Here is a 12500-nt window from a genome sequence, read left to right on the forward strand (position 1 = left end):
GAAAGAATACAAACGAATGATCTTTAGCATCAACCTGAAAGTTTTTAAAAGATTTTGTCATTATATAGAAAAACAACACTTCAAAAAGATATCCTGTTTGTTTCCTGTGTATGAATAATTTTTTTTCTGTTGTTGCTGAAAACAGATTGGTGTTTGAAATTACCGTCACATTCTCCAGAAGACCAATTAGTCTCAATACGTCCTTCAAAGTTTGTTTCCTTGGGTAAAAAAAATTCCTCTTTCACTTAGTAGTACTCACTTGTTTTAGTAGTACTCACTTGTTCTGGTGCTTGGAGCCCTGCAGGTGAGCGTGGTACTGCTCGATGGAGTTGAGCACCACACTGCAGACGCTGCAGGAGTAGCTACTGCGCAGCCCTGCAGACACACAAGCACACAGGTACACAGAATCAGAATATCGTTATTGCCATGAAACGTCAGGATGGTTTATATCGTTAATGTTAGTATTGTTTAGCATCTACTTTTGGTTTTTGGTCTGTCTGTGTTTTATAATGGTGTCTTGTAAGCCCTTGTGGGCTGGGCATGCTAATGCATGACACAATAATAAGATATTCCAATCAAAATCAAATCAAATCATGTATCAGGTACAACACAATTAAATGCAGTCCTTCATAGTGCAAAAAAACACCACACAAATCACACGAGGTAGATTATGTGTCCATAAAAAAAATCATTAAAACTATAAAAATAGTCAACTATAGGCATTACGAAAGAAAAACACAAGACACACCCACACAAACATTCACATTCATACATGTGCACAATTACGTTACTTCATTAGCTTTTAAATGTTTTATTTCTATTCATTTGCTTTTTCTAATGTGTATTATGTATTGTAATGCATACCCCTGTAAAGCACTTTGAATGGCCTTGTGTCTGAATTGTGCTATAGAAATAATCTTGCCTTGCCTTGTGAGGGCCACTTTAAAGGCGCTACAAGGAACTTTTAAATATTTATGAAACAGTCGCATTTTTTTCCTCTGATGATCATGAATGACCTGTAACAGCAAATGAGACCCATCAGTGAAAACAACCCTATTTCTATATAGTTATTACCGTTATTGCACGGTCCGGGAACTTATAGACAAGAGATTTACAGCAGGTACACTGGAACATCCTGTCTTTTCAGAACTGTACTAAATCAAGTTCATTTTGCTTCACCATCGCTATATAACCATTATTAATCTTATTCTGGCACACGCTTATGTCGTAAAAATACTTTATTTAAAGGTGCCGCTAGAATCAACAGCAACAGAAAGTTCCTCAATGCCACTTTAAAAATGAACTTTTCATACACATTTTAAAAAAGCAGTTTGTTTTTTCAACTCTGCAGTGGAGAGTAATGTTCCTAATTAAAGAGCATCTGGAAGAAGATTTGAGTTTGTGTGTGTGTGTGTGTGTGTGTGTGTGTGTGTGTGTGTGTGTGTGTGTGTGGGGCTACTCGTGCACGCCCATGTGTATTGTGTGGTGTGAATGCTTGAGACACTCAGTATTTGAACTAATTAGAGGGTTTGCAGGTGGTCGAGATGAACAGCCAAAAATAGATGGATCAGAGAGAGAGAGAGAGAGAGAGAGAGAGAGAGAGAGAGAGAGAGAGAGAGAGAGAGAGAGAGAGAGAGAGAGAGAGAGAGAGAGAGAGAGAGAGAGAGAGAGAGAGAGAGAGAGAGAGAGAGAGAGAGAGAGAGAGAGAGAGAGAGAGAGAGAGAGAGGCAGGCTTTTGAAAAGGATGAGAGGTTGGATTACGTAGACATAACAAGTGCAAAGTGGAAATTCGGGAGAAACATAAGATGCATATAAAAATATGAAGGAGAGAAAATGGAGACTAAAGGTAAGAATAATGAGTTGCTGTCACACTGCAGCAGTGACGTAAAAGGCATGATGGGTTTTGAATACACAGCCTGCGACATGCCCGTTCACATGGAGCCTAGGCTGTGTATTAACACCAATTGGTTTTCAGCCCACACACAGCATAGTAGCCTTACAGGCAGGACGCAGATGGTGAGGAGATATTCACTGATTTTGACAAAAAAGTGATTTTGACAACAAGAATTCTCCAGAATCACTGACTCCATCTTTTTATTATTATTTTTAATTTTTTATGATTTATTGATAGTGTAGAGACAGAGTTGAAATGGGGCAGAGAGGGGAGTGACATGCAGAGAACGACCGCAGGCTGGAATCGAACCCGGGTCCGCTGCCACACCAACTGAGCTAAGAGCGCCCCCACTGACTCCATCTTTAATGGCCACAGGAGAAAATGTGCATCCACCACCGCCAAAAAGCAGTCCTTTTAACAACAGCACGCCAGCACTGATTCTTAAACTCTTCCTCAAGGGCAAACAAGGACGAACTGTATACGGCTTTCTGTGTCGATGGGGATAAGGGCAATCGACAGAATGACACGATTAGATGTGTATTCTCTAGTCAGACATGCTATGAAACTCTGTTTTTGTTTTCTCACATTTTTACACGCAACTGAGACGTCACGGAGGAACTCAGACCAGAGTATCAAACCCTGGTGCTGCAGGGTTATATGGCAAAAACATTTACATTTTTTGAAGAAGTGGGCTATATGTGTAATTCTGGGCGTGGTAACTTAAATCAGGCGTGCTTGCTTGTGTGTGTGTGTGTGTGTGTGTGTGTGTCTCTGTGCGTGTGTGTATATGTAGTTGTATATGTGTGTGTGTTTGTGCGCGCATGTGTGTGTATGTTTATATGTGTGTGTATATACTGTATGTGTGTGTGTGTGTGAGTGTGAATGATAACCGTCTGTGCTGTCATTACTGTCCTTGAGATTTACGACATCTGTCTGTGTATTCCATCACCTTTGTGACCTTCTGTGGCGGTGATTGGTGATGTATGTTTGAGAGATGAAGGTGTAATATCGTTAGGGAGTGGTGCTGGGTTAAGGTCATTCATATTTATACTAGATACTAGGGCTGGATCTGCATGTGGCCTTCAGTACCTACTAGGTTGTGTGTGTCTGCATCTGGGGTTGATTTAAAGGAGAAATAAGTGGTATTTTGTGTTAATATTTGTGTTAAATCTCTCTACATTCATACAGCAATCACTTAAACAGTCATTCAGCTTTGCAGTAATTGCCAGTTAACATTTTAAGTATCCTGCTCGTTTTATCCAATCAGGAGACAGAGCGCTATAAAGAGGCGGGGTCTCTGTGCCCGTGAACGATGACTCGCTGCTCTCCATCGCGGCACTATCCGATGAAGACGGCTGTGTGTTCATGTGGTGGTGACGTAGGGACGAGGGAGGGGACTGCTAACTGATAGTCACTGACAGGAAGTGAGCTAAAAGGACCAACTCACTTACTTCTCCTTTAAGAACCGACGGCCATTTTACAAGGAAATCGCGACTACTGAATAAGTTGCCCTGTATTGAGCTTGAAAGTTGATATTTCTGCATCTATTATGAGCGGATAACTATAGTCAGCATTTGTTAGAGAGAGAGAGAGAGACAGAGAGAGAGAGAGAGAGAGAGAGATAGAATGTCCATTGTCTTCTGGCAGAATGTCATTACATCACTCTGTTCTCTCTTAATGAAAAAGGCCGTTAATTGGAGAAGAGATAATTTGGTGGAAGAAAGGAACGATGCATCTCCCATTCTCTCTTTTCCCGTAATTATATACCGCAGCAAGGATTACACAAAGAGCTATTTCTCTTGTATACGCGATTAAGTGTGTTTTGTGTGTGTGTGTGTGTACGCACTGAAAAGCAGCTCCCCCTGCTTTTAGCCTGATTGATGTCACCTCCCCACTGACTGGCCGAATAGCACTGAAGCACAATACTGTATGCTGCAGTTTGCATCTATGCCAGGAATCGTGCGTGTGTGTGCCAGTCTTTTGCGCACACACGCAAACACGCTTAAACAAGCACAGTACACCCATTGCCACAAGCATACACACTGTTTTCTTGGTTAATAAAGCATTTCTGGCAATAGATAACATTGTGCCTAAATCCATGTTAATTACATGCAGAGGAAGTGTGTGTGTGTGTGTGTGTGTGTGTGTGTGTGTGTGTGTGTGTGTGTGTGTGTGTGTGTGTGTGTGTGTGTGTGTGTGTGTGTGTGTGTGTGTGTGTGTGTGTGTGTGTGTGTGTGTGTGTGTGTGTGTGTGTGTGTGTGTGTGTGTGTGTGTGTGTGTGTCAATGTGAGTGTGTGTGAAACGGCAATTGACAGCATGTGCCGTGCAGGGCTATGAATGTGGTTTTTTTTTTCGTGTGAGCATGAGCAGTTTTTGTGAGGGTGTGCTAAGCCTTGTTAATTACACAAGGAGATATGCCAGAGACAGAGAATAGAGGCAGTGGTATGGGGGTGTGGGGCGGCTTTTATGGCTGTCGCTTTAATGCACAGAAGTCTTCAAAGCCTTTTACTGGCATACACGCACACGCACACGCACACACACACACACACGCCTGGTGCGGAGATGAAGCCTAAACGCTTGTCAGAAAACGTAATGAGCTGCATTCTGTGAGCAAGAAGATCGAGAAAATGACGTTCTTTTTTTTTAAAGGGCAATTTATTTATTTTTTTTGCAAAGGAAATCCAGAATCTGATCTGTTTGAGCGTTAATGACGCGGGCTTAATGCTCACTGATGGTTTTCATTAGGATTCTCTAGCTAAGCTGTGTGACTGTGGCTGCTATTAGGCTGCTGTTATATCTACGTCTCACAAGGTTATTAGGTCTTGGTCTGAACTTATGGTTGTGAAATCTAGTAAGCACACACATTTAAGGTAAATGGTAAATGGTAAACGGACTCCACTTATTTAGCGCCTTGCCCTAGTTTTTCACAGATCCAAAGCACTTTACATTGTTTTCCTACACATTCACCCATTCACACACACATTCATACACAGGGTGCAGGTTAACTATCGGGAGCAATTTAGGGTTCAGTGTCTCTTTGCCCAGGGACACTTTGACATGTGGCGGGGAGACGGGGGATCGAACCATCGACCCTGTAACCCAGTCTTGTACACATAAACACAGGCTTTTTGTTTTGTTGACATACTATAGCACATACACTTTGGTTTGTGCATGTGCACTGGTTTCATTCTGGTATTTATTTGATTATAAAATGACAAACAGTCAAAAACTATATAGCACAACATAAAAAAAAATTGTAAAAACAGTGATTTTGTAAATATCATCTTCTGACTGTTGGTAAAGGCAGGCTAATACTTCCCCATGACTACCAGTATTTGAGCTAAGCTAACTATAGCGATGAACAACCTTTTGCTCATTTCTTCTTAACAAAATGAACGCACAGTTAAAGTAATTTTTTTCCGCTTAGTCTTGAACCCGGGAATGAGTGAGGCCTCAAGCCACACAAATAAATAATGATATTCCTTTAAACACACTTTACAACTGGACATACAGTTCGACATACAGTATAACTCCAAAGTAGAATTTCCTCTATTATCTGGTTTCTTCATAAAGGGCTGACTGGAAGTATAAGAATCTCCCTATATAGTCCGTTAAAAATATTCACTGTGGAGGCAAGACAATAGCATACAGACCTCTTACTATCCCAAGCCTTTGTGCTGTGGCTGTACTGTTTACTACTATGCGCTTTGCAAGATTAAAAAGGAACTGGATCCAAGAGGAAAAGCCCATTGAGATGCAATCAAAACAAGCGGCGAAGGCTTGACTGTATACGTCTCACTGGAATATATCACAAATACCATAACAGAGAGAGAGAGAGAGAGAGAGAGAGAGAGAGAGAGAGAGAGAGAGAGAGAGAGAGACAGAGAGACAGAGAGAGACAGAGACAGAGACAGAGACAGAGACAGAGACAGAGACAGAGACAGCATTGGCTGAGAATAAGATTTAATCGAAAGTGGAATTTCTTTTACCAAGGAAACAAACTTTGAAGGACGTATTGAGACTAATTGGTCTTCTGGAGAATGTGACGGTAATTTCAAACACCATCTGTTTTCAGCAACAACAGAAAAAAAATTATTCATACACAGGAAACAAACAAGATATATTTTTGAAGTGTTGTTTTTCTATATAATGACAAAATCTTAAAAATTTCAGGTTGATGCTAAAGACCATTCGTTTGTATTCTGTCTCGTCTACCGAGTTATTAAGAATGTTTTGATATTCAGGCTAAATGTAAATGGTAAATGGTCTCCACTTATATAGCGCTTTTCCATGGTTTTTCACAGACTCAAAGAACTTTACATTGTTTTGTACGCGTTCACACATCAATAGTGGCAGCTACCACGCAGGGTGCAAGCTAACTATCAGGAGCAACTTATGGTTCAGTGTCTCTTTGCCCAGGGACACTTGGACATGTGGAGGGGAGACGGGGGATTGAACCACCGACCCTGTGGGTATTGTTTGAACATGTTTGGTATCGGTTCCAATATGATACCTGAGTTCCTGAAATTCATTTAAATATTTTTTTTTCTTGAGTAACTATAGCTTCTTGTCCTTGAAGGCCACCGTATCTTTAAATGTAAATTGTAAAATCTCCGTACAGGAAGGGTAGACACGGGCGTTGCAGTCTGGATTTTTCACCACTAAATGACCCTTATCTTCCAAACATGTCTAAAACAATGTGCCAAGGAAATGCTCAAATTCCACTGTAGCTTCCAGTGATAATTTCATTCATCTGTCTCTCCAAACTATCTAATAAAGCATAAAAATGGGTCCAAAAAAGTAATATCCTGACCTGCTTCACATGTGGGTACCTATGTGTATTTACAGTTCCTACAATATACATTATTCCTGTGTGTGTGTGTGTGTGTGTGTGTGTGTGTGTGTGTGTGTGTGTGTGTGTGTGTGTGTGTGTGTGTGTGTGTGTGTGTGTGTGTGTGTGCGTGTGTGTGTGTGCACCGCCTGCTTGTACGACTGTGTCACTTGGGAGAAGAGGTCACCGCTGTCTCCCAACTCAGGCACACTCATCAATTACACACGATTCTCTCTGCTTTGGTACTTCACCGTCCCTAGGGTCCACACACACACACACACACACACGGAGTCCTAGACACTTATTTTCAAACACACACACACACACACACACACACACACACACACACACACACACACACACACACACACACACACACACACACACACACACACACACACACAGTCCTAGACGCTTATCTCACTATCTCACAAATTCTCCCAGTCTCCGGAGAGAGAAGACATGGCTCTGTCTTGAGGGGTTTCTCGCCCTGTCGTGATTTATGTAAAGACACAGCTGAGTCGGTCGGGCTCCGTCCCAACCCCCCCCCCCCCCCCCCCTCCTTACCCCCCCTCCCAAATGTAACTCCCCCGTCCCACCTCTGTAATCCATCTCCGAGGGCTTGTGTCTGGCACCTAGCCGGGGAAAAAATAATAAGGACATTCTCCCCTGTGTCCTGTCTGTGTAATTACAACCAGAACGAAAAATCCCAAGAATGAGATAGTCTACGTCTGTATAAATGTCATGGGGATTTCAGAGATGTGTTCCGGTTGTCGGGAGTGTGAACGGGGGGATGACGGGGGGATGTAGAGGGAGAGATAAAAGACAATACGCAAGTACAAGTAAAGGTCATTGTCATCAAAAAGACACAATAAAGCAAGTTTGGAGGGAGAGAGAGAGAGCGAGAGAGAGAGCGAGAGAGAGAGAGAGAGAGAGAGAGAGAGAGAGAGAGAGAGAGAGAATATTGGTGTGTAAATAATTCACCTGTGCCTCGTGGGGCGCTAATGAGGATGACAGATGAGACATGACGAGAGTTTCAGAGGAGCCCCTAGTGGCGTGTACACACACACACACACACACCCACACACACACACACACACACACACACACACACACACACACCACACACACACACACACACACACACACACACACACACACACACACACACACACACACACACACACACACACACACACACACACACACACACACACACACACACACACACACACACACAGTTTAGGCAGAAAGAACAAAACAACCACAGCAACAACAAACAAGGGCACAAGGGGGCGGGAAAAAATACAAAGACTGTGAGAAGAAAGACAAACAGAGGACGAAGGGACGGAGATTAATCGGCACTGTGGCTGACACCATCCCTGTGTTCCAATCCCCGTTCTTTCTGCTATTTAGTATGGGTGGGAAAAGGTTTAGGATGTCCCAATGCATGTGGTCAGATGTAGCATGCTGAAAAATACCTAGATGCCCCTATACAACCAGTATTCATTTTTAGTGTGAATATCAGCATGCTTTTTTTGGTTGAATCTGACCAACAATCCAGTGCACATCGGAAGGGACGTCACATCGACGGAGCCTCAGAGCGAAAACAATCAGCGATGCGACGGATATAAAAGCAAGAGGCAAGTTCAAGGCACAATGTTATGATGAAATACAAAAGTTAAAGTATGTCCCAATTGTGTGCATACTGCATGTAAACCACATATTTTATGATCAGCTGTAGTATGTAGAATAGTAAAAAACAAAGAGAATGGGATTTGGAACATAGGGCTAATTTCTCCCCCACCCCGTCCCTTTCTAAGCTCAGCTGTGGCCTTACATTCGAACCCCCCCCCCCCCCTCTTGAGATTTACACTTGGCACACCTGTGACATCACACCTGGAGTGGTGATAAGAGCCAATCAGAAGTGAGAATCTCGCTCCCAAGGAAACGTGTCAAACCGACAGACTGAACGAACGCACAAATGACAACTGACAAATGGGATTGTGATGTGACGAAGCCATTCAGACTGAAGGCAGTGGAACTAAAGGTTTGATTGACAGCATGTATAACAGACCAGGTCAGCGAGGAGAGACTCACATGGAGAATCTCTAGACCAGATCATTGTCCTTGGGAAGAAGGCGGGGGGATGGATCTTGCAATTGATTTTCGATTAACAAAGATTGAAAAAAAATGTGACATTTATACTTTTTTTTTTTTTTTTTTTTTTTTTACCTTTATTTATACAGGTAAATCCCATTGAGACCGGAGACTCGTTTGCAAGGGAGACCTGTTCCCATTTACACGTTACACACACATTCATACACCGATAGCAGGCTTACTATCGACGTTAACACAACATGATTATATGATTTCAAACGGGTTTTGTAGTTACGTGCTGAGATTTGGAGTCAAAATCTCCCCCCAAAAAAGCCCAACTGAGGATGTGTTATCTGGGTCATAGTGCGTGAATGTGTAAGTGTGTGTGTGTGTGGGGGGTGGAGGGGGTGCGGTTTCCAACATGACACCTCTAAGCGCCTGTGAGCCCTTGTTGTGTAGGCGGCAGAATGACTCATGCTTCTTAGTATGATTGGCTTCTGGAGACGAGGGTGTTTGCCACGGCACCTGGAGCACACAACCAATGGCAAAGGCTTTGGCTCTTGGAAGATTTGCAAGTGTGTGTGTTTGTGTGTGTGTGTGTGTGTGTGTGTGTGTGTGTGTGTGTGTGTGTGTGTGTGTGGGATGGTATTACTCATGCTGTGGGGACATTTGTCTGTCTACACAGTGATATGGTGGAGACGTACGTTGCTTTTGGCAACAAAATGCAAGACAACAAAAGTAGAAGTTAGGGTTAGGGCAAGTGTCAAGGAAATTAATGTTAGCCTATGTAATGTCCTTGGAAGTGATGAATATACCCCCTGTGTGTGTGTGTGTGTGTGTGTGTGTGTGTGTGTGTGTGTGTGTGTGTGTGTGTGTGTGTGTGTGTGTGTGTGTGTGTGTGTGTGTGTGTGTGTGTGTGTGTGTGTGTGTGTGTGTGTGTGTGTGTTTGTGTGATGTAGAGGTGTCGCGTGGCCCTGTCTGGCTGTGCACTGCACGCTCCAATAGGATGACGTTGGACAGTATCTGGTCGTATGAACCAGAAAAGGAAAATCACCCTCAGTGCAGGCGCGGCTGGCCCATAGAGGGCGCTGGGGCGCCGCCCCCCTCCTCCGACCCCAAAAAAAATAAAAAATAAAATTATTATTTTTTTATTAATTTGAGGCAACTAAACTATTTAATTTGACTTAAGAATGCACACTGAATTTATATTCTGGCACTGTATTTACATTTCATGGCGAAATTCAAGCTCTAAACTGACTCATTTGACTTCTACGGGCGCCAGTTCACGGCGCCCCAAACCCTCGTTCACTCAGAGTGGCCCTATCAATTTCTATTACCATTCAGTTTTAACGGAGGGTTTGGGGCGCTAGGCATTGGCGCCCTGTAACTGGTTACCTGGCAACAAAAACAACAACATTCGGATCTACTACCGGTTGCTTGCGGAGTCGCGTGCAGTGTTGCCAACTTAGTGATTTTGTCGCTATATTTAGTGACTTTTCTACCCCCCTGGCGACTTCTTTTTCAAAACAGCGACAAGCGACAAATCTAGCTTTTTTCTGGTGTTGTTTGGGACTTTTTCGCCAAGGCAAGTATCACTTTTAACTGTTCTCAACGAGCAGCGGGAGACTCCCCGGCCCCTCCCCGTCACAGAGCACTGATAGGCGGCCCGGTCCTTGCGCACCAGTCCCTCCCAGCTGCGGTCAGAGCAGGAGATACACACCTCTCTGCTCATGTTCCGTTAGCGTCCCTATTAGCAGTTGTAGTAGCAGCTTCCCCCCCTCTTCTACAGTCTATGAGTAGTGCAACTCAAAATATTATGCAGTGCTTTTTTAAACTTTGAGCATGTATGATATGATTACTGCTAGACTTACCATTATCACGTTGTTTATGCGATTGTCACGTTCATAACACACTAGTAGAACCTCACCTATTGCCTAAGTTTGCATCATGCTTTTAGTGTGCATATTGTATATAGTTCTCTGCAAACCTATGTTGGCATCATGCTTTTAGTGTGCATATTGTATATAGTTCTCTGCAAACCTATGGTGGTGTGACGCACACAAGACATATGGTCACAATTTGTGTTTATGTATTAATTTTATCAGTGATCATAATCACTTGTTTCCCAGCACTTGCTGATGATTTAAATTTCAACTTTTATTATCTCTTATTCAGTCTTTGAAGGCTTGTACTTCTGGGTGTGATACCGATTAACGCCAGAGAGAGAGAGAGAATGTGAACATGTGTATAATTCTCAATTGTTATTTGCACTTTTAATCTTGCTGAATTCTACAAGGCAAATAAATTAAGTTAAAACCTAGTTCCCCTGCCCCATTTGTCTTGTAAGGAAATGTTCTATTTTGTCTTTTTTATTTTGTCAGAATGCACCAGAATGCTTAATTTGTATGTGAAAATCACCAAAAAATCTTCTAGGGGAGGATCCCCCCAGATCCCCCTACATGGTTTTGGTTTATAAAATGTCAGCCCCACCTAAAAGAAAATTCACCAGCCGCCACTGCCTCAGTGCCAAACACTATTAATAATCTCATCAGAACACACACCCTCTGGCAGTCGCAGAAATGTGTGTGTGTGAGAGCGTGTGAATCCGTATCCTCTTAACCGCTATACGTCTGTGTGTTGAAGTGTCTGTGTGTGGGAGAGTGGTGGAATCAAGGGGGCCATAGATACATAATTAAAACCAAGGACTCGCTGTAACTGAAATTTGATCTCAGTTTTTACCCAATTAAAGGTGCAGTGTGTAGAGATAATTAGCATTTTAAATTTTTAATATTTTTTTTTTTTTTTTAGAAATTGTATTTTATGTCCTTAGAATGAGCCTTTTATATCTACATAAGAGCGGGGCTTGCCGCCATTTTGCACTGCCATGATTCTACAGTAGCACTGAATGGACAAACTTAATGACCATTATGCATGTTTAAAGTGGGAGGGGTTACCAAGTTAGCGTTGCATTCTAGAACTTTCACCAGTAGATGCCACTACTAAAATATTCAAATATTACACACTGCACCTTTAATAACCTACATTATGATATATCAATTGAATTGCCGGTCGACCCTTCTCGTGTGTCATTCTGTGTCTCAACAGTCAGCAGAAAATATTGCAGTGTGCAGTGGGTTGTTAGCTGACTGAGTAATGCGCTGTGTAATGTATCTATGTCTTAGGTATGGTAAATATGCAGCAGACGTTTTTGACAATCTCAACAATCTCACAACTTGCACTCCTCGCACTAACAAGTGTGAAATTATGCGGTAACATGAGGGGACCGCGGCCCACCGGATAACATGACACGGAAAGGTCAACGCATGATGAATAGTCATCGTGTCAAGATCTCACTGGGACAGAGATACTAATGAGAGAGAGAGAGAGAGAGAGAGAGAGAGAGAGAGAGAGAGAGAGAGAGAGAGAGGGAGAGAGAGAGAGAGAGAGAGAGAGAAGCTTTTGAAAAGGATGACCTCATCATGCTTTCATTTCATTGGCTAAGAAGTCAGCCTTTCTTTAAGATTACCTTTCAGCGTACCTTAAGTACATTTTCTTTATTTGTCAATTTACACGAGGCACATTGAAATTTGTCTTTTTGCATTTTCCCTCTCAAGTTACTAGACGTTGGTAGGGGTCAGAGTGCAGGGTCAGCCATAGTACAGCACCCCTGGAGCA

The 12500-nt window shown here is 42.7% G+C and overlaps 1 protein-coding gene across 1 annotated transcript in view; it reads right to left on the minus strand.

Moving 5' to 3' along the window:
• Positions 1–274: 274 nt before the first annotated feature.
• The window catches only part of LOC307258033 (zinc finger matrin-type protein 4), a gene marked incomplete at both ends in the record, with an annotated part of 32799 nt that continues 20573 nt past the window's right edge, over positions 275–12500 (minus strand). The window contains one exon of the mRNA XM_080037420.1: positions 275–375. Within this exon, the coding sequence (XP_079893546.1) occupies positions 275–375 (101 nt within the window). The remainder of the gene's footprint in view (positions 376–12500) is intronic.

This window comes from Ammodytes marinus (assembly GCF_949987685.1).
Source record: "Ammodytes marinus genome assembly, chromosome: 11".
In the NCBI taxonomy this organism is placed as follows: domain Eukaryota; kingdom Metazoa; phylum Chordata; class Actinopteri; order Uranoscopiformes; family Ammodytidae; genus Ammodytes; species Ammodytes marinus.